The 23,975-nt window shown below is 31.1% G+C and overlaps 1 protein-coding gene across 1 annotated transcript; it reads right to left on the bottom strand.

The window, feature by feature from the left end:
• Positions 1-1,250: 1,250 nt before the first annotated feature.
• On the bottom strand, positions 1,251-22,344 carry LOC106062917 (uncharacterized). The gene is made up of 17 exons (XM_056010193.1): positions 22,220-22,344; positions 21,613-21,749; positions 20,238-20,299; positions 19,047-19,240; positions 17,227-17,458; positions 15,826-15,879; positions 15,462-15,515; positions 14,098-14,188; positions 13,884-13,899; positions 13,404-13,441; positions 12,937-12,949; positions 8,596-8,627; positions 8,363-8,393; positions 7,017-7,036; positions 6,611-6,635; positions 5,150-5,190; positions 1,251-5,048 (listed from the first exon to the last, which is right to left on the bottom strand). The coding sequence occupies exons 3-17, from the start codon at positions 20,281-20,283 to the stop codon at positions 4,892-4,894; spliced, it is 1,044 nt and encodes a 347-aa protein (XP_055866168.1). The 5' UTR covers positions 20,284-20,299; positions 21,613-21,749; positions 22,220-22,344; the 3' UTR covers positions 1,251-4,891.
• Between the last annotated feature and the right edge of the window lie 1,631 nt (positions 22,345-23,975).

The raw sequence follows: 23,975 nt of genomic DNA, 5'->3' as shown, positions 1-23,975 counted from the left end.
ATATAGATCATGTGAAACACAACTAATAGGACTAATTGATGATTTTTCAAAAGGTTTAGATAATAGTGAACAAATAGATGCTATCTTACTAGATTTTTCTAAGGCTTTTGACAAAGTTCACCACCATAGTTTGCTTAAAAAATTAAAATATTTCGGCATTAATGGTCCACTGCATCAGTGGATTAAAGACTTTCTGATAGGGAGAGAACAAACTGTAATAATAAATGGCTCTAAATCAACAACGATAACAGTAAACTCAGGTGTACCTCAAGGAACAGTCTTGGGTCCACTACTATTTTTAATTTACATAAATGATTTACCAAATTGCATTACTTCAGGAACAAAAGTCAGATTATTTGCAGACGATTGCATAATATATAGAACAATAAAAACAACACAAGACACAGATATTTTACAAAGAGAATTAGATGAATTACAGAAATGGGAATCAAATTGGAGCATGTCTTTCCACCCAGAAAAATGTCAGTTGTTAAGAGTAACAAAAAAAACTAAAACAAATTAATTCCACTTATCTTATTCATGGCAAACCAGTAACACAGACTAAAAACGCAAAATACCTAGGTGTTATAATAAATGAAAAACTATCATGGAATCCACATATTGATGAAACTACAAAAAAATCAAACAAAGCATTAGGATTTATTAAAAGAAATTTCTATAAATCAAATAAGAACATAAAACTAAAATGTTATTTAACCTTGGTTAGGCCAATAATAGAATATGCATCCTCTGTTTGGGACCCCTCAACTCAAGAAAACATTAAGAAACTAGAACAGACACAAAATAGAGCAGTGTGATTCATAACAAACGAATATTCACATTTGACTAGAGTAACACCTTTAGTAAAATCACTAAATTTAGAAAGCCTTCAGGACAGAAGGCTCAAAAGTAAAGTAGCAATAATACATAAAACACTGAACCATAATCTTCAAATACAAAATTTAATAAAATACTCTGAAAGACACAAAGATAAAGGCACATTCCTCGTCCCATATGCTAGGACAAATTTGTACAAATACTCCTTCTTCCCTAGTGCTATTAGAGCATGGAATGGGTTGCCTGAGCTAGCCAGGAAAACCAGTGACTTGGCAGAATTTAAGTCATTGGTTAATATGCATGACTAAATGCATGACGCGTAGGACGTAATCTTCTTCTTTTTTGAAGTAACGTCTGTATTATATAAGATAAGATAAGAATTAAATAATAAAAATGAGCAACTTCATTAATAGTGATATTTTAAATTTAAATCTGAAGGTTTAATCAACATGAATAAATACAGTTTAATAAAAATATATAATATTTTTGTAATGGACATCACAAACTGGTATATTTATATTAGCTAAATCAACCAGACACATGTAACACACATAGAAATCAGTATTCACTTAAACCTAAAATGTATTAGAAACTAATAACAGCAAAAGATTTTTTAAATTCTTAATTCAGGATGTTGTGCCTCTGAAAAAAAAAATCTGAAATATATTAAATATATACAATAAAATTATATTCTTATAAAAATGAATGACATGTGGTTTGATTATAGTGTTATTATTTCTGCAACAATATCAATGATGCAATAACAATATGACAACAAAGCTTTGACTTTTCACGCACTAAATGTAGATCCATATACACAGTACTTGACCCTATAAGTTACCTGAACTGGCATTCAAGGAGGTAATTATACATTATCAGGTAAGAGGCACAGGAAAGAAAAAGTAAATTTGGTGTCTGGTAAGTTGCATGGTTGGGTGAAGTTGCACCAATCTCTCACATGTGACTACAAGTATTGTGCTTCAGGCAATCATTCAACAGAATAGCTAAAATAAGAAGAGCACTAAGGTAGATAAACAGAAACATTACACCGTTTTCCTCTATTTTTCACGTTAAGAGATTATTTTATTTTCGACAGATATATATTGTTACAAATGAACAGCGATAAGTAGAGGTCAACGTGTGACCCCGGCGAGATGATACAGCAGCGAGTGTTCTCTGGAATCTACGCGTATAAATAAAGACAGGGTGTGTCCTCACGTGTTGTTCTAGGGGACGAACAGATCTAAGAAGGGGCAGTGTTACAAATGAACAGTGACAGATAGAGGTCACTACGTGTGACCCCGGCAAGATAACACTGCAGCGGGTGTTCTCTGGAATCCACATGTATAAACGTGTTGTTCCAGAAGATATTAGCAGTGTTTGTGCAACTTTGGAGGAGCGATTAGGGACTCTATATAAGCCAGAAAGTTAATGTGAAAGTCAGTCGTGAGTGAGTCGTAGGTAGAGTCGTCGTTACTGTTGTCTACTGTGCGAGAAAGTAGAAGAGAGATGTGTACGACTCGATGCAAGTTAACTAGGGTAGAGTTAACTGGAGTGGACTACTGTCGTTAAAGTCTATACAGCGAACTACAGTGGACTTGAGCCTTTACAGTCGAAACAGTCGATGTAAGACGTGTACGCTCTGATTCGGTAGACTTGAGTATGACTTGGAACAGCTGAGTAGAGCGGAATACAGCTCGATGCAAGTTGAGAAGAGATGAATTGCAACGAAGTATAGCTAACTATAAACTGACAGATATTGTACAGTCTTCTACGCTACATGTTACAGTGACGAATTGTTAGAGTTAATAGTCAATAAAGTTATATGAAGCTGAAAGTTGAGTCGTCAAGTTCTTTACAGTGTTTTTATTTGTATACCTACTAGTACATCTAGCCAGAAGATCAGAAATACTTAACAATATTTTAGCAACATTAAACACTAGTAAACTATAAAACCTAAAACATTCAATGCAGCCAGCCACAGTCACTTGTCCACTATAAAAACTAAAATATTGAATAGACAGCCAGCCACAGTTCACAAGTAAACTATAAAGCCTAAAACATTGACTAGAAAAGACTGAAAGTATGACATGCAATTAGTATAGATGTATACATTGGCAAATAAAGATCTTTCATAGCAACATATTTTTGCACGTTCATGAACACATTCAATGCAGTTAAAAGTAGTTTTTTTTTATGACCTACACTTCTAACATAAAATTGGCAAGAATATAAATTTACAGATCTCAGATTTTAGATGCAGAAATAAAACTCAATTCATCCAAGAGAGTTGAAAGATATTTGTTGTGGTCTACGCCAGAATCTTAAAAAATAACTAACACAATAATTTTTTTTATCTTTCTAAAGTTTGGAGATGTTAAAAAAATATTTAATTTAAAATACACACAAAGTATATTCAGTTGCACAAATCAAAAGATAAACAATTATAAACATTTGTATAAACAAACATTAAAAACTCTTGATCTTATAAAAATATTTTGTTCAGCCTAATTAATTTTAAAATATTGTAGAATTTTAAAACCCCCAATATCACATTTAAATAAAGATGATAAAACCTCTGTTAGAAAAGAAGGCATCTGTTAGGGTTTTTTTCTCTTCTTATGGTCTGTGCCTTACATTCAGAGAAAGTAACATTTACATTTTTTTAAACATTACAATTCATAAATAAAAAAAATTTCTAAGACAATTTGTAAATACACATTTGAAATTAAAAGATCTTAAGTTCTGACATAAAGATTTCTTAAATTATTGCAGTTTTATGGTACTTTTGGTTTGCAGATTTTCAGTTGATAGTGCTTTAGTAAACACTAAACATCTCACTTCAAGCCATAGTCATAACATTAACCAACAGTAGTTATCAATAATAATACATGGAGGATAAATGCAATGAAACAATAACACATGGTAGTAACTTTTTTTTTTGTGCCTGCATCAATTTCGCATGATAAAAAATGTAAATTTGTAACATGGATCAACAAAGCTAAAATTTGTTTATAGAAGACTATTACTTTTAAGAAATACAATGTTTTAAACTAAATGTAACTACTATTATTTATACAATGCATGTAGAAGTAGAAGAGTGATTTCATCAACACATTACCAAATATTTGTTACTTAAAAAATATGATTTTTTTTAAAAGTGAGATAACAATGAATTAAATTGACAACTTTTTAAAATGTTAACCCTACCAGCCCTGTACCCTGAAACAAACTGTCCACTGAGCTCCTGAGGGCCATGCCCCTATTTACTTATTTTCTTTCAAGCTCTAGATCTAATGAAAAATCAAATTGTTTTCTTATCAATCAATCTCAATGGAAGGAAAAACATTTCTCTTTATGAATCAACTAAAATATCAATACTTTAAGTTTATTACAAGCCTATGCCTACCTTATATGTTCCTAGTTCATGTTTATTGCAAATTATCAGGTAAAACCACACCAATTCAATGTAAACACATGGGTGCAGTGATTTGCAAAGCTTAACATGTAGTTTTATTATGATTGGTTGTTAATTCTTAGAATCTGACTCAAATTTTAATGAGATCAGCAAGTACTGAAAAAAATGGTGCAATGGTATAGCGCCATTTTGGAAATTACAGAAAAAGCAGTTCAATTTCTCAGTGGACTAGAATTAGACTGTTTAAAGTTAATGCTTTTATTACTGTGAAAAAGCATGAGGTTCAAAAGAGGGAACAGACACAATCGTGTCTGCTTATTTCAATCAAAATTTCAAATCATGCTTGTTGGTATCAAATCCATTCTGCTTTAAACATAGATTGAGAAAGGACTATACAATTTCACATCAAAATAAAACTGAGGAGTCATGTCATAAACTATTGTGTGAGAGGAAATGATCTAAACAAAAATCTCCTACCAGCTTATTTTTAGAAAATTATTATCATTATGTGCAATTTTGAGGAATAATAAAGAACAGACACTTTTTTTGGTAGGTTGATGAAACAATATAGAAATTGCCTCCATGTTAACTTAATAAAAAAATATTAAAAGTACATCAAATGAAACAAAGATTAATTTAATCACTAAATGGCTTATTTACATCAAATATGTCATTATCCTCTTCTGTTACCCTAATGTTAAGCAAAGGTATGTTCCCAGACTCCAGACAATCATCCATTACATCAGAAGGTTCTTGTACAAATGTTGAGTTTGTCAAATTTGGTTTCAGATATCTGTAAAATTAATATGCAAATAAAAGTCTGCACACTGCACAAATCCTTGCCATACAAAACATCTATTTTTATTTAAAAAGAAGCAATATATAACATCTTACTTAGATGTCGAGACAGGTATAGAGGGTAGCATCTCAGTTGACTGTAATAATAAACAAGCAATGATGTAAGTATACAAAAAATATTACACCTAAAAATACAATTAAACATTTACTATAAATGTAATATTTATTTATGTTATTTAAAATCTGTATACCTATACTATAAAGATACATAATTAATTTACATTCATTTAAATTACTCTACTATACTATCATCGCCTCCTTCAGTCAAAAAGCTACTAAGAATCATATCATAAAAATAAGATGAATGCTTGGGCATTAGCTATGTTCACACAGCAGTTCTCCACTTTCCATGCAGCTGATGTATGCAAAGGAACAGCAAGTATCAGATACAATTTGCAATCAGAAGCTTTGCAGCTTATGACAAGGTGTGGAAATGTGTGCTGCAAGCTGCCTATGAAGTCGACAGTTTCTTTTTTTCCACAGTGTTGAGTCCTAAAGCCTTTCCCAAATTTGGGTACATCCACAATAAAGCAGAAATTTGCATTCAGAGTTTTCCTTCTCCTAGATGAGCAGCCAGACAAGATTAATGAGCTCATCCTGCCTGAGCCTACCCCTTCTCCTGTCAGTGAGTAATAGCATTTCCTTCAGTCTCAATATCTGATCCCCTAGTGAAGGTCAGGAGTTGAACAGGTTGTCAGTGGTTTTGGAAACACAAGCCATTGGAAGCTTTTTAAAAGTAGGGAAGTGAAGGGCTTATGTCCATTACTACTACCAGTACAAGCAATAACAACCTTTAAGAACCACTTATTCTACATTCAACATAAATATGAGAATAGTAGTTGTGTCTAATATTCAAATATGTACTTTCTGAACATTCCAGATCATTTATAAGTAGTTAGACTTTGAAGATATACAACAGCTAAAAGTCAGGCATTGAAACGTAAAGCACAGGATAGATCAGAATGGAGAGATGTGCTAAAGCAGGTCAGGGCCCACCATGGGCTGTAGCATTTTGTATGGATAATGAAGACATTTATTACCAGCTTTGTCTCTAATTTTAAATCACTTAATAGGCGCTGTGGCTGAGCAGTAAATCCTCGTGAAGACTGGGATTTTTAATTTCAAGATCTTTGGGCACCCCTGAAACCACCAGCTCCTAACATTAGTTGGGAAAAAGTAAAGGCCATTGGTCGTTGTGATGGCCACATGACACCCTCACTAACCATTGGCCACTGAAACAGATGACCTTTACATTATCCACCCTATAGATCTCAAGGTCTGAAAGGGAAACTACTTTTTTTTTTACTTTTGATTGGAAGTCTTACTTAAATGATTTCGTCTTTTATCAGGTTACTCCCTCTACACTACTAGCTTATTAATGAAGGTTTTAGTTGTAAGAAAGTGACAAGTTGTTTTTTTTTTTTTCGAAAGTATTTTAGTGAAAGGAAAAGTAACTATTGTTTTTAAAACATTGTTAATTTTAAAGATAAAACATACCTTATTATGTGGTTCTAAAGCAGCCCTATAAAAAGATAAACAAATTGCATTAAATGAAGTTTAAAATATTTGTCAGTAATTTAAACCCATTCGTTTCTGATAAAAACAAATGTTCTTTTATTGAAGCTGTTTCTTTAAATTGAATAAACATTAAAGCAACTAATAGAATGTGACGAAAACCATACAATAACAATACCAATTAATATGGAAACAAAAACCTTTTTTTCATCATTCGCTCTTCATAAAAGTAAATCTACATTTGATATTTTAGCTTTACTATCTTTTTGTTTTTACAAGGTTATTATTTCTGTCCCATTACCACACCATCAAAGTTATTTAATTTAGAAATGTATACCCTCAGTAGGCTAAACTGTAAATAAATTAAGAAAAAAATGAACTGATTTACCTATCCTTGAAACACTGAAGCTGGGAAAAATTACAATAAAAAATTACATGGTAGGTATATGTAAAAAAAAAGGTGTTTTTTTTTAATTAAGGTAGAACGATAAACTTTTTTTTTTATTAAGATACAATAAATGGAGCTTTCCTGATTTATTTTTTTTATTGCTGATATTTTCTTAGATTTTGGAGACATAAAACAAATTAACAACTGATGTATAAGATATAAAAAAATGTTAAACAGAACAAATTTCAAGTGGTCATTAAACGTGAGATGATTAAAGTCCATCTATGACTAGGATCATTAGAGTGCGGGTACATCAGAGACAAAGACCAACCAGCTTAGAGCTGGAATTCAAACTTAAAAGAAGTGAAGCTGAACACAAGCTCTATAACAGAACTCCAGCACCACCAGATATTGTTATCTTTGCAGATTCTCAGTCCACTCTTCAAGAAGTGACTAGCAACACCTTATCTACTTCAAGACAGTTGACAACACTAATCATAATAAATCCATCAAATTATAGCAAAATTTAATATAACAGTCATATTACAAAGGATCTTTGGGCACATAAGCATTATAGGAAATGAAAAGTCTGATAGACTGTCAAAAGTAAGGTCATCCACGGAATAAGCAGACAGAACAGTAAACTACCTCACCTCAATACTAGCCAGCAACCACAAAGAGAAGTGGCTCAACCAATGGGCAACAGGAAACACAGGCAAAGCTATGTACAAAGAAATGACAATGCTAAAAAAATTAAATAGTACCAATTTCCTTCCCTGAAAAGAGCCATCTGCAATTTTCCAACTAAGAACAGGACACACACCTTTAAATTATCCCCTTAACAGAACCGAGGACAAATCTTATTCACCAACCCCTCTGTAGACACTGCACCCACCAATACAAAACTGTGAATCATATCCTAATACCACAACAGCCCAACATACCCAACACACTACACGGCAGTAAAGAACAGATGAAAAAAAAAAAAAAAATATTTTTTTTCCCCTTGTCACAGTCTGCAAAAGAGCCTACAGCTCAGAAGCAAAAGACTGGCTAGAAGGAGAAGAATGAAAGTTCTTTTGCACCTTTTGGTATAAGGGTTTCAGGAAATAAAGTAGTATCTTAGAAAAGAAATTATCAACATTGATATATAATTATATGCCTTTAGGTCAGTCAAGGCTAATAGTTGAATACACTTCAATGAGACGTAAAGTAGCACACTGTCAATAGAATGAGTCCTATATGATAATCTATGTTGAAGTCTAAAGCTTCATGGCCTTTTACAATGTTAGAGTAAATTTTATTTTAAAAGAAAGGTATGTAGTTTAAATCAAACATAAACATACCTCTTTCTTTACTATGGTGAGTTCATTCTCGCTAAAATAACAACAAAAAAAAAAAAAGAATATATAAGTGATTATATTTCTATAAGTACATTTATATTCAGATAATAATTTTTTATGTTTTTTTTCTGAAATAGTTATGGAATAATGATATAGTTACAAGAAGAATTAGGCTTAAGTCATATATTTATAATATTTTTATTAAATATTTTTTCAATCTGATAATTGTTGTATACCTATGTGAGACTTGTAATTTCCAAAAATTATTCTGAAACAAAATTATTTGAAAAATGTAGTTATTAAATGATCAATGCAGTTCAATTACATTATAATGAAGAAATTTGTTTTCTTCAAAATTACAAAATTTATGGAATTACACATCAACTCTCTGCAGAAATGTCAAGCAATCAATCAATACCCAGTATACCAAACATCAAAATACTGCAAATCTAGTGATTTTATGAGTTTTTGCAAGTTAACTAAATGTATACAGAAAGGAGAGTGTTCAAGAATACTTGAGCTTTTAATTTGAAAAGCTAAATGAATGTGTAATTAGCTTCAAATTATGAAAATATTAGAAAAAAAAGGTTAGATTCATTTACTGTCGCAGTTAGTTTTGTAGTAAAAATGTTCACAATCTAAGAGCACCACTTTCTTCAATAGGCAATGACGTCATTTGTGCTATTTTATTTTGTGCCGTATTTTTTCCCCTTGTCGCTTGTCGTAATTTTTCATATGACATCAATTTTTTCTTCTTGTACTTTTGGTAGATTCTCGCCATCTTGCACTAGAGATCCAAGTTGTATCTTTTGAGTTCCTGAACTTTCCATGTGTTTTATGTTACTGGACAGCATTAGCATTTGCCTTGGTTATATTCTTGAAGGACTATTTGAGATTTATTTCACATTGTAAAGTTATTTTAATATAGATTCGGTCGTATTTGTATTTTGTAGTTAGATTAGAAGATTAGACGAATCTGTTAATTGTCTTTAGATAGGGTTTCAAGTTGCATGTGTCAAGATTCCAGATTTTCAGTGTCAGTCTTGGTGTTACATTGTGATGTGAGGTTAGGTGCTACTCTGAACTTTGATTTTTTTTATCGTTGGTGAATATTTGTCTTGGTTAGAAGATACTTGTGTTACCCTGAACAATTTTATATGAAGTTAACTGAATCTATAACAGTCTCTGTCTTGAAATGAAATATTGTTGAGATCAATATTATTCGATATCATTCTATGAGGTGGTTATTTTTGTTTGAAATAATATTTAATTAGTTAATTGAACTATACTATAGAGTCATTAGTTGTTTACATCATGCTATATGTATTCATTTTTCATTCCCATTAATCATATGTCATTTCCTTGTATAAATCTCATTGGATTAAATTTATAGTTTAATTGTAAATCATCATACACATTGTTTATTAATTTATGTACAACTGGGTGTGTATGGTGTATCTGTTAGGCTGAACCTTGGGACTGATATATTTATTAATTAATAAGAAATAATAAATTAATTATAACACACATGCACATTGCAATCCAAATTACATCTTTTATACCTAGGCAACTTAATAATTATTAATAAAATAATCAAAGTCCTTACAGTTACTGCAAAAACACTATAAATGACTTGAGATTAGGTATTAATGATACAGAGATCCCTACATGTCAAAATGGAAATGTGTATTCCAAGACCTGGAAATGCGTATTTTGGGTGGCAAATGCATATTTTCCCTAAATATTAAGAAATATATTCAGGAAAGACTAAAAATCATTTAAGCATGTAATATGTAATACACGAAATGCATCAATCCTAAAGTTAACACACCATAAGTTATATAAAACATTTTGTACATTTGTCAAAATCTGTACACTTTTACCATAGAAAACGTCAGAATGATGCCGTTCTTGTCACTTGGCAATGATTTTATGATCATAATGACTCTAGTGTATTCCACATTCCTTAATAGCGGTAACAAAAATTTTATTTAAAAAAATGAATGGGAATTTTTGTCACAAGTGAAATGAGACTTACACCAGATGTAATGGTTTGCTTAGCTGGATCAGTGACATTTAATTCTATATTATTATTATTTTTTATACTAGGCAATTTCTTTACAAGGTGTACAGACACTGGACATATTTTATCACACTTTGAAAGAATTCAAGTTTTCTTCTTTCAGACCAATCTTTGCAGAGTCAGAGTCAAATTTAGATTTACGTAAATTCTATTATAGGTGCCTGGCATCGTAAAATATCTCTAGTTCTAGATCAAGTCTAGATGAATTAGAAATCATCAATTCCCAATCAGTTTGATGACTTCATAAAAATTAACACACTGAAAGGAACTTAGCTCTATTTAGAGCAACTGGTAAAAAACAAAACACAAACAAAGCAATAAAGAAGCAAATTTGTTCAACTATTACCCCACAATATTTTACCCCTTTTTCTTCCACTTCAATTCAACATGCCAAATGTTTTCAAAACATTCTTAGGTGCTTAAAAAAAGAAACATTGTTTCTGTGACTGTTTTAAAGCCTGATCTGGATTATGTACATTAAATAGTAAAATTTTCATCAAGATTTTCTAGTTTGTATAAGACATTCCTGAGCTTCTGAAACTATTTCAATTTTATGCTCCAGACTTGTGCCAGGAACACTAGATTATTTATGTAACTACTCTTGAACCACTGAGACATGATCTGGCATCATGTTCTCTTTCTACTTACAAATATAATAAACACAATAGTGAATTAATAAAGAGAACTTTACAATAGAAGTTAATTCACCACAGACAGGACCAGTTACCACAACAACCCAACATAATCATCACTCTTCGTGGCAGTGTAAAACAACTGAAAAATAAACAGCACGCTTGAGGGGTCTCGAGTTTGAAACTCAGTGAAAACTGGATTTTGAATTTTTATTTTGGGATCTTAAGACCGCCCCTAGTAAACATTTAAATCTTACAAACTGGGTCAGGTCACTGTGATGTCACACTTCTAGTTAAAGTTAATGTTTATGTATAGAAGTGAAATTGAAAGGAGAATTGAAAGAGAATAAATAATAGAATGCCACAAAAACAAATAGATTAAATTAAATGTATCATCATATATATACTTAAGAGACTTTCTTTTCTAATTGCGAGTTTGAGTTTTGAGTTTAATAACATCGGCATAATTTAAGCCATGTCGTGCCATGTACATTGATATTTAGAACTAGAAGAACACAAAAGTAACTTTTTGAATTGGGAGTCTTTACCCAATCCAAAATAAGTAAACATATTTCCTTAACAAATTATTCAAACAAGCGAGGCTCTGTGATTGTTTGGTAATTGTTGTGACACAGAATAGTTGGGAAGCACGGAGTGCACTTTATATTTGTGTTTCACGTGAGAAACAAGAATTGTGGGTAAGAAGTCTCGTTTTGGGATTTGACCATATGGTCAGAAGTCAACCCCATGGAGTGGGAAGAAGACAGATGTGGAGTGCATAACCTTACTAGTTGTGTTTTTGATATTTTTCATTGGATATTATGATTGATTTTTGTGAAGTATTACATGTGATTTATTGATGGCTGAAGTTGCCAATTTATTGAGAACTGCTTTATCATCATTATTAAAAATATTGTCTGCTAAGATGGAGCTTATTTCTGAATATATATGTTGTGGTGATATTACTCAGTCGATCTAGTAGACATACGCAACAACATATTTGGCGATTAAATATATTTAATTAATACTCAACAAACACTCTAATAATACCAGAAGAGGTATTAATACAATACAAAGAGACTTAAATCAACACAAACTTAGTATATAAATAATTATTAACTGACACCAGGAACTCATTGAGATTTTACAAATTCATCCAAAAATAAATTGGTCTCTAATAGGATAAACTGTACATATTGTCCATTTTGAATAATCAACTTCCTAGACTTTTTGGGTAGCTGTGCAATGGAAGGTGTTTTCAAAGGGGTTAACTTAAGAGATATTTACAAATAAGAGTACTGCAGTCTCATAATTTATGACTGAGGAAAAACTAGTCCATTAATTAATTGCTCCTCATGGCAAGGAGCCACTAGTGTTTCAGGCTATTGGGCAAGAAGGGATGACTGACAGAAAAAAAAAAACAATAATGAGAATTGCCCAACCTACATGTGCAGCCAATGAAAGAAATATTTCTTAACTCACATGCATAAAAAAAAAAGAGACAGTGCTCTTCCTTGATTATGAAAAGTACAGTACAAAAAAAATTTCCCCTTTCAGCCTTACAACCTATGGGACAGATGATATAAAAGTTATCTGTTTCTTTGGCCTACGGTTAGTGTAATGTGGCCAGCACAACAACAAACCGCCTTTACTTTCCCCAACTTAAGTCAGGTACCCATTAGAGATGGGTGGACTCAGGGGCACTCTTAAAATCCTGAAATTGAAAATCTCAGTCTTCGCCAAGATTAAAACCTAGGACCTCTGGGTTCAGAAGTCAAGCACTTAACCACACAGTCACCATGTCCCATCTTGATTATGAAGCTAAGTGTTAATTATGGATGCTGTAATATGATTGTACTTACCTCTTCTTTGTATCTAATAGAAGGACAAAAATATATATATATATATATATATATATTTATATTATATTATTTCATTATTTAAAAAAAAACATTACTAAATAAGCTTACTTTAAATGGTGGATTAAAAAAATGTGGATAGATATCAATTAAAGAAATAAAACAAAGTTGCTTAATTTAGAATATCAGATTTTGAACCAAGTCATCATGATTTTATTAGCATGTCTGAGCATGTTCATTGATCTCTTGTGCATTTTACACTAATTGATATTTGCAGCAATGCAGAAGGATATGCAAACATCATTATTTCATAATTTTCAATATTACAATAACTATATTACTATTTTTAAAAAATAAATATGAATACCACAATATGTTCAACTGTTTCTCAAGTAGGCCAAGTTTTTTGCTTAAAACTAAAATATAAATAAATAGTATCAATATTAAACTGCTAAGATTTTTTATATTACCTTTTAATTTCTTCATCTTTATCCTGTATTACTTGAGCCTAAAAATATATTTAGTTGAGATATAGAAATCTTTAAATATTGTCTATTTTATTTATTAGTTAACAATAATGATATTTTAAATTATCCATAAGGAAATTTGTCTTGCAATGATTGCCATTTGTGAGTTGTTTTTTTAACAAATTTTTTTAGCTTCCATTATTTCTAATAAAGAAGTATGACAACAGTACATATTTAAAAAAATGTTTTTTTTTATAACTGTAACTATGTCCTTATTCTAACATGGACTTAAAAATATGTACTACAAAGAAACAAAACAATAGATGAAAATGAAATAAAATTGTCTTGAATATCTATTGGATAGAAAGGCAATCAATTTGTAAAATAAATTTGCATTCAACACATAACTTGTTGCAACATCTTGTTCAAGCATCAAAATACATTGCCAAGAACAAACAAAAGGAATTTAATTGTTAGACTTACTTTTTTTTTGTTTGCTCTGTTAAAAACAAATAGAATTTTAGTCAATTACAAACAAAACAAACAAAACTAAAAAAAATCTAAATTACTGTAAGGAATTTTAAAAAAATTGTTCAAGATCTAGCTATATTAAACTCTATTTACAATTTAAAAATTGCCAAAATTTATTTTAACATTTAATGTAATCAATGATCTGATGCATGCTTTTAAAAATTACCTCCAGATATAGAAACAGCAAATAGCCAGAAATACACTCACAATAAACAGAATCACAACTGTGGCAATGGAAACCACCATTAACCATGTATCTACAACAAAAAAATAAGAAACCAATAAATGGCATCAAAAGTACATACATGCAGACTATGGTGATAGAAGTGGAAGTTATCTATTGAATTGTGGGTTAAATCCTAAACAAAACCAAGACTTATTGCTTAAAATTTCTTGTCAACCATCAGCCTACAGAGTTAGATGTCAGAGCTCTGATGCATTTGGATATTATGTAGTACAAATATTATCTCTGACTGTTGAACCCAACTTGGTCTATCCCAAACTACTTTAATCTTTAATTTAATTACATGGTACATGTACAAGTTATTTCTCTCATGACTATTGACACTGGATGGTAGTTTTTAGTTAATACTTATAAAATGATTAAGAATCAAGATGGTCATGTGGGACTTTTAATTGGTGTATGAGTAGGAGTTGTTGATTTGGAAGCTTGTGCCTTGGCCAAAACTTACTTTTATTTCGCACATTTTAAGAACAAACCCCCTAGTTTATTATTATATAATTCCAATCACATCTAGGCATTCATCTGGAATTTCTTTAGCTATTTTTAGCAATAGTTGAGTTAATAAAATTTTTTGTTAGCTAAATGTCTAAGGTCACCTTTCCTGGGCTTGTGTATTTTCTGAGTTACCTCACACTAATTTAAACGGTGTTGTCTATTGAAATCTCAAAACAAATAATTTTGGTATTTTATACTTAAAAAAAAAAACAACAGTAATTAGCTAATCAGATTTTACTTGGAACAAGTTCTGAAATATCAAAGTCAGCAAGGATTACTAAAAAAAATATGAGCAAACAAAAAGCTGGTAATAGTGACCTTAATTATCATTTGCCAAAGTAGTCAGATTAATTGGAATTATATGTAAACATTTATGCTATGCAATAGATGACCACACAAAAAAATTACAAAAGCTTAAATATTAACTATAATACAAGTAGATATGTTAAAATGACCCATAGGAAGTCAACAAAGATAATTTCTATTTCCAGCTGTAAGCAAAAGAACATAAAATAAGGTTGTATATGATTTTACATTTCTCACTGAATCATAAAATGGAATATCTTGACTTTTTTATTAATTGTTTACTCAAAATTTTGTTAGAAATAATTACATTTTTAAAAATGTAAATATTCATATATAAACTATAATTGGGTAGTTTCATCATTCAATTTTTTTTTAAAGCAATCACTGCCAAGACCATAACCTTTCTTAGCAAAAGAAAACACTGTAGTATCATTCTTTAAGCCATCATGTCTAATATAACTTTGAATAAATTCATTTTCACTTACATACATTTTCAAATTGCTTTGCTTTTGTAGTTTCAGATTCTGGAATGGAAGAAGCTAAAAAAAACATCAAAGACTAAAATGAATATTTTTATAACTGCTTTAGTTTGTATTTGCTCAAGTTTTTAAAAATGTATTCTTGAGTTTAGGGGTCCCAAACAGAGGATACATATTCTAATATTGGCCTATATTCTAATATTGGCCTAACTAAGTTTAAAAAAAGTGTTTTAGTAATATGTTCTTATTTGGTTAACTACATTACTATTTTAACAAAATAAATATGAATATTAGCAAAAGAAAACACTGTAGTATCATTCTTTAAGCCATCATATCTAGTATATTTTTTATAGAATTTATTTTCACTTACATACACTTTCAAATTGCTTTGCTTTTGTAGTTTCAGATTCTGGAATGGAAGAAGCTAAACAAAAAAAATCAAAGACTAAAATGAATATTTTTATAGCTGCTTTAGTTTGTATTTGCTCAAGTTTTTTTGAATTTAAGGGTCCCAAACAGAGGATACATATTCTAATACTGGCCTAAGGTTAAAAAAGTGTTTTAGTTGTATGTTCTTATTTGGTCAACTAAAATTTCTTTTAATTAACCCTAATGTTTAGAATTTATGTATAATATAATTGGTGAATAAACTTTGAATTACAGCATAAGAGTTTTCTTTTATTTCATCTGTTTTAATTCTGTAAATTGTAAGAAGTTTAACAGTTTCATAAAAATGCTTTGGAATTATAAATTAAGGGATAAGTTATATAATATCAGTTATTCAAAATCAAGTAGAACAAGAAAGTAATTCCAATACAACTGTGAGGTATTAGAAGTACTTAAGCAAACCAAAAAGGATGGACTGTGAATGCAACATAAAAAATACTATAAAAAAAAAAGCAACAAAAGCTTATATTAAGTGTAATTGTATCAATTAATTTGGATCAGTCATATAATTAAATTTTTAATAGATATAGACTAACACTAATAAATCTGTGGGATTAGAAATATTTTACCAATCATTTTTGGGGCATATTGGCCATACTGTAAAACACTTGACTTGACACTTGCCAAGGGGTCCCTGGTTCAACTCTCAGTGACAACTAATATTTTTAATTTCAGAACTTTTTGGTTATGGGTATCTGACATAAGTTGGAGAAAGTAAAAAGGTTGGCTGTTGTGCTGGCCAGATGACACCCTCATTGACCATAGAAAAAGATGACTTTTACATAATCTGCTCTATAGGTCCCAAAGTCTGAAAGAAGATGCTTCACTTTACTAAATAAGTTATACTAAAATAGATACTTAAAACAATGCTACAAGTACGCACTATTCTTATGCAATATTACTTTAAAAAGAAAAAAAAGTTCCCTTTCAGACCTTGTGGTCTATAGGGCAGATTATGTAAAGTTCATCTGATTTTGTGGCCTACGGTTAACGAGGGTGTCATGTAGCCAGCACGACGACCAACCGCCTTTACTTTTCACCAACTAATGTCAGGTACCCATTAGAGCCAGAAGTTCCTGAAATTAAAAATCCCAGTCTTCACCAGGATTCGAACCCAGGACCCTGGTTCGGTAGCCAAGCGCTTTACCACTCTGCCACCGCGCCTCTTTGGAAACTTATATTTCTTGAGATTCAAAACATTATGCATTGACCACGAGGACTCGATGGGTATAAGATTATAGGTGTGAAACCTGGAAAACATTTTTTTTTTAATCTAAGTTCTAAGCTTGAAAATAAAATTGAAAAAAAAAAAGTTAAAACTTACACTCTTCTTTGCTAACTAATGGGAACCTGAAAGATACATTAATTACACTTTGTCCATTCAAGTTCTGTACGAATGCCCTAATGATAGAATGACTATCAGAAGTTTTAACTCTCTTGGCACAAGTGTAATTGAACATATCGTTCAGGCTACCTGTGCATGCACACATTTTTTTATTTTTATGCTCCAGCATGAATGATAGATTCCCACATTCATCAAAATCTATGATGGATAACTGAAATAAATAAAACTCAAGTCAATATTTAAATTAATCCTCATTATGTTTTGAAAGAACTCTCCTTTAATAATGCACTTAAGAGTGTATAATGGCTTGGCTGAATAGAGGCTAATCAAATGAACTGTAAAGGAAAGTTCCAGTAAATGCAGCCAGTCACGTGTTTGATAACTATGTTGTTTACAATATTAATTATACTTTTTATCTTTTAAAGTAATGTTAGGATTTGCAGGTTTGGAGCTGCCTCTATGTAAGCACATTGAAGAAATGCATTGTTGAATACAATTTTATATCATCCAACTCAATTCCATAAAACAATTATTCTGTCGATGAACAAATTCCCATAAAACTTAAATCCTATGTATCAATAATATGAGTAGTAAAATACTGTATCTTGAATATTACCATTTAATAAAGCACAATGAATAAATGTTGAACAAAAGACTGATGATCAATGACTGATAACTAATGAATGACAACCTCAACTTTTATAGTCTTTCAAAAGACTTTTCTAGACTGTTAGGTAATTCTGAACCTTTTCTTCAAAGCACCTATTTTCTGTCCCACCCAACTCATCTACATAAACATAAAGGACTTTCCAACGTTTCAGTCAGACAAAAAGTTAACATTTTGACCCACATTTCTGATCAGGTCTTTACACATACATGATGTGACCTCTTAGCCTGGTTAGTCCCCACAACACTGGCTAGCTGCGATGTGCAGTTGAGGGTGACACTACTACTACATTGTTACTAGAGGTTTAAGTGACACAATGTCCACAAGACTTTTAACAGTACAGCCAATTGAAATGGTTCATTCTTTTGTTGGATATAATATTTGACCATCCATTACACATTTACTTAAAGAAAATGAAGAGAAAAAAATAATGATTTGGGGATAAAATACACATACATAAGTTTCTCTTGTGATACCATAACATACATGGGATAGCCATGAGCTTAACCTATGTATTACTCATGCTTGTATTCATGTTAGAATTTGTAGTCACATTCGCATTTGTTTCATACTGTAGAGTGTTGATCATGACCTCTTCAAACTGTTGTTGTGTAGTCTTGTGTTTTTATTGAAATAAAGTCTTACTTATAAGGTAATGTGTAATCATATTTCTGACAACTAATAAGAAGCTGTAAAAACAATCTTCCTTCATTATGTTTTTGCACCCTGGAGTATTGTCTTGACAGTCGGATTACCCTGCTACTCAGAATCAGATTGGGGTTAGGACATACTAATTTTCATTTCTTGAGGAACTTTTGAAACTTACAAGTCAAGTCATGTCAACAAAATAACATTGCAAGAGAGATTCTTAAAATATTATGTTAAATCAGCGTTTCCCAAACTGTGTTTTACCAAACCCTAATGTTCCTGAATAGGTGTTCCATGAACTATTGCGATAATTAGCAAGCAGGCCACCACATGAATTAATCTCTCTAAAAAAGTATGTAAAGTGTTCCTTAAATACTTCAAATGTTCAAAGTGTTCTGTTAAGGAAAAAGTTTGGGAAACACTGTGTTAATAAAAAAATAAGAAAATTGTTAACACATTTAAATAACTTGTTTACATGTCTCACCAGATTGCTTATGTTGGAATCAGCTAAAGTGATATCTATGTACACAGCTTCACCTATGTTCTGTGGTGGCTTTTGAAAATTCACATTTCCACCAAAGCACAGCAGATTATTTACTTTTGACCACATGTCACATTTCATGCCATCAACAAATTCCACTTCATATACAGTTAAGGTTGAGGACATAATGGCTACTGCTGAACAAAAAATATAGATGAGAAAAGTGTAAGTTTACGATGCAATGTAACTTTTTATAATCAGTTTATCCTTATCACCAATACACTAATAATCTTTACACGAAAAGTAAAACAAAGTAATTTCTTAACAAATTTATTTGTAAAATCCTTTTTATAGTAAGAGAGAAAAAGAAGAGAAACTTATACGAAGAAGTGTGGTGGCCTAAAGAAAAATGTAAGAAACTGTAAAGAAGAAGATTGAGAGAGATTTAGAAATGGACAACTAAATAATAAGAATTACTTTGCCATACAAGTGAAAGATCTTGGAAATTTTATTCAACAGTGCTGAATAATGCAAAAAAAATTATTACATGGTTTACTAAAATATTTTGCTTATCAATATTGACATATTCTGCACGCTGGACATGATAATTAAAAAAAAAATGAAAGCATAGACAAAACTAGAAAGATTACAAATGAACTTTAATTTAAAAATTGTTTATAAAATAAATCTTTCATCTCAAAAACTCTAAAAAATGCCAAATTCTGATTTCCTTCTTTGTAATGACACTTTATACTTAATATACTATTTCTCTCACAAATGCATATATTAATTTTTTCAACTATGAAAATTTACCAAATTTAAATCTCCAAGTATTAAAATATTGAACTAATAATGATCTTAAATGATTTTAAAGTTATATCATCATCATCATCATCTGTCCCTTGACTTCTAACAAAATAATAATTAAATTATGTTTCTAAGATAAGCAAGGTTTTTAACTATTTTAAAATATATCCAGGAATATTGAAACAACAGTGCAGAGTGCATACCACACAAACAGGCAGCCACCCTTGCAAGGATTTAGCTGTTTACAGAATACTCTTATTCATTGTTTTTCAATTATCTAGGATAAGCTTGAATTTTATCCCCACACCCTTCCCACACTTTATCCTAAATAGAACTTTTTTTTTCATCTCTGTATTTACTATACAATTTTCATGTTACTTTAGTTACCTAAAAAGCCAGTGAAGATAACAACAGTTGCTGCACACATTAACATCTTGAGTAAGCTTTATCTGAAATAAGGAAAATAGAATGGAATGACCTATTCAATACAATGATATTCATATTTTTTAAATATAGTTAACTTTTAAAGATTTTGGTGAATCAACATTATGAAGAAGAAAAAAAAGGTAGAGAATGAATTACACTAATATTTATTCAATTAAATATAATCATTTTTACAACTGCAATATCTTTCAAGATCCTATAAGAAAAAATACACATAAAAGAAATAAAGCTTCATTTACATGCATAGAATATTGTTAAAGTTTGACCGAAATGAAGGCGCATAAAATATAGATTAAATTACTGCAAGTACAAAAACTTATGTTAATGGAGACTGCTTGTCACCCAGTGCGCCGAACAGCATGGGAGGATTTCAGTCTAACTAAATGTTAATGCAAGCGCTAAATATTAAGGCTTTTTGTTGAGAAAAAAAAACAGGTAAAAAAAAACAAAAAACTTCTATAACCAACATAAAAAAAAAAAATTCAAAACCTTGTGACTGTCAGTTTTGTTTTTACATGTTTTGGATGTTTCTTACATTTTAAATTAGAGAAAGAAAAACATTAACTTAAAGTAAAAATAAGTCATGATGGATATCTCACTGACATAATATATACTGTACGACAGAGTTTGTCCTCTACCCATGGGCGTAGCCAGGGAGGGGGGTAATTTTGTGACTGATTTTTTGCTTTGATTTTGTTTATTTTATGAGAGATTTTAATATTAAACCATCACTTGCCCCAGGGCAGCCAAAAGGGGGGGGGGGGTGTCAGAGCTTCAAATCCCCTTCCATGGGATTTTGCAATTAAACCCCCCTGTTATATAAAACAAAAAAATAATGCAAAATTCCCAAATTTTAAGAGTGTCGCAAGGGTGGTTTTGATTTTAAAACCCCCTCCAAAATTTTTTTTATGATAAAACCCCCTCTTCAATAAAAGACTAAAGCATACATCAGTCACCAGATTCTAGGAGTGTAGCAAAGAGGGGTTATGTGTTTAAAACTCCCATCCACAGGGCTTTAACTTAAAACCGCAACCAGATGGTTTTGAGTTTAAACCCAGCGTTGTTTGAAGCTAAAAACCACCTTTTCAACATAAAAAAAAGCAAATTACACACACAAATTCTATGAGCGTAGCGTATCCAGAGTTTAAAACCCCTCCAGATGGTTTTGAGTTTAATATCCCCCTACAGATAGTCTTCAGGTAGTAAACCCCTCTTCAATATTATTTTAAAGCAAACGTTATTACAGTCTCCAAATTCTATGAGCGCATCTAAGGGGTTTTGAGTTTGTTTAAAAAAAAAATCCAGAGATTTTTTTTACCTTTTTTTAGTTCAAAACTCCCCAACAGATGGTTTTGATGATAAAACTTCCCTTTTCAATACAAAATCAAGAGCAAACTACAGTCACCTAATTCCGAGACCATAGCCTAATATGGATCTACTAATATAGATCTAGATCTATGAGATTCAAATTGGAAATGAATAGGCCTAGATGTAGAATTAGATAGATCTAGACTCTAGCAAAAGTCTCTAGATTCTAGATATAAAAAATAAATAGATCTAGATCTAAAAATAAGTCTAAAAATCTTATCTTATAGTACTAGATTACTAGATCTAGTAGTTATAGTGTAATAAGTGTATACATAATGATAGTAGGCCTACAGACTAGAGTCACTAGTCACTAGACTATTAATAATTATATAGATTCTAGAATATTCTAGAATCTAGATCTATAGTGGCTATAGTCTACTCTATGTGATACTTAATTAATGATAGGCCTACTATTGATACTATTCTAGATCTAGATCTATTGATAGTAGATATAGACTGACTAGACTATATCAGTATATGTCTAAGTAATATTATAAAATAAATATATATTCTAGATCTACATTGAATTTGAATACTTATATAATACTGTCACATACATCTAGATCTAGACTCTATAGATCTATATAGATTCTATATTATTATAGAATATAGATCTAGATCTAAACTCTAAACCAAGGTGGAGGGGTGTAATCAAGCTATGATATTCTTGATGGTAAAAAAAAACAACACCTAAAAAACGGAAATACCCCTTTTCCATGAAAAAAAAAACAAAAAAACCCCACCGCCACCAATATCATGAAAATGCCTTGATCGTATCGGAGATTCAAATTTAGATTTTGTAAGTTAGAAATACAATATTTATAATGAAATCTCTGTTATATCATAGTTTCAAAATATTCTCATGAGCTTTATTGGCCTTAATTAAAAGTAAATTTTAAGCTAACAATTTCATTTGGAGGCATTCATGTCTAACACCAAGAACTACTCTGTCTCTAATCAAACTATCTTCCAGGCGTTCAAAACTACACGTATTTGCTAGTCTTCTCAGATTTGGTATGTACTTTTCAATGTCCTCAGCTTCTTGCTGTTCACGAGTATTGAAAACATAGCGCTCATAAGTTTCATTCGTTTTCCCAATGCAAAAACGTTCACATTTGTTCACTATGTCTTCCATTTTTCTTTCTTTTTCCTTCTCAATTTCAAGACCTTTATTAATGACATGTCCATCGCTTTTGCTACTATAATTGTTAGAAAGGTGGCCACTCCCACCTCCTCTGATTCTGATCTATGGGACACTTTACATTAGTTATTGAAGGCCTTTTTTTTTGTTTGGATTTTGATCAACTACACCTTTTGAACTTTATCCATTCTCTATTTTCTATGAGAAACACCGTCAACAACAAAGAGGATCTTTACCACGTTTGAATTTATTTCCAGAAAGCTTTCAACTGCGTATGGCATGGGACACTCTGGGCGACAATGGAAAAGTACAATAAAAATATAAAAAAGTAATTCAGAACTTTTACAAGGAGGCTATTATAGTTCGTCATAATTTGGTTCATATTGGTAGGTAGTTATTCTTAAGAGTGAACAGTGGTCTTTTCGTCAATGCATTTCTGAAACTGATTTTTGTATGCTGCTCATAAATATATGAAGATGCAAACATTGCATAAATTCTAAGATAATGAGAGATTAAATGTGGAGATCTGAATTTCGGCAAGCTCCTTGTAGGAAAATTATTTACTCTAGGACTCTAGGAGATCAAGCCACGCTACATTACGTAGAAACACTCTTTCATGTCCACAAAGATGCAAACTTATATATATATATAAATGTTCAAGTCATTCTATTGTTTTATCCATGGTTTTATTTCATGTCCGATTCCTTGTCAAATATAATATTCTCATAAATAAAAAAAACCCGACAACACTAGTAGCGTGAATAATCCCTATTAACGTAAATGTCCATCTACATTGGGAGGGGAGAACATCAACTTCCCAATTGGCTCTTGTTAAGAAAATCACCTTCACGTATCCTATAGTCTGTTAGACTGTTGGGACACCACATAAGGTTTGATAACCGTCTTTCTCCATTCCTCCCTCTCTTGTCATGGATAGAACCTCTTTCAATGGCAGGCCCGTCCATTCTTTTATGTTGTCTTCCCAACGCTTTCTCTGTCTGTCTCTTCTTCTTTTTCCTGGTACTATACCCTGAAGGAAGGTCTTTGCAATCACAGAAGACCTTGTAATATGGCCATAGAGATTTACTTTACATTTTTTTTACGATAGTTAGTAGGTCATCGTGGGGGTACAGTCGCTGCATTAACCCTGTCTTTATTAATCTCTTCGTTTG

This window comes from Biomphalaria glabrata, chromosome 14 (assembly GCF_947242115.1).
Source record: "Biomphalaria glabrata chromosome 14, xgBioGlab47.1, whole genome shotgun sequence".
NCBI lineage: Eukaryota > Metazoa > Mollusca > Gastropoda > Planorbidae > Biomphalaria > Biomphalaria glabrata.
Note: the sequence above shows the minus strand (reverse complement) of the source record. Positions and strands in the feature narration are given on the sequence as shown.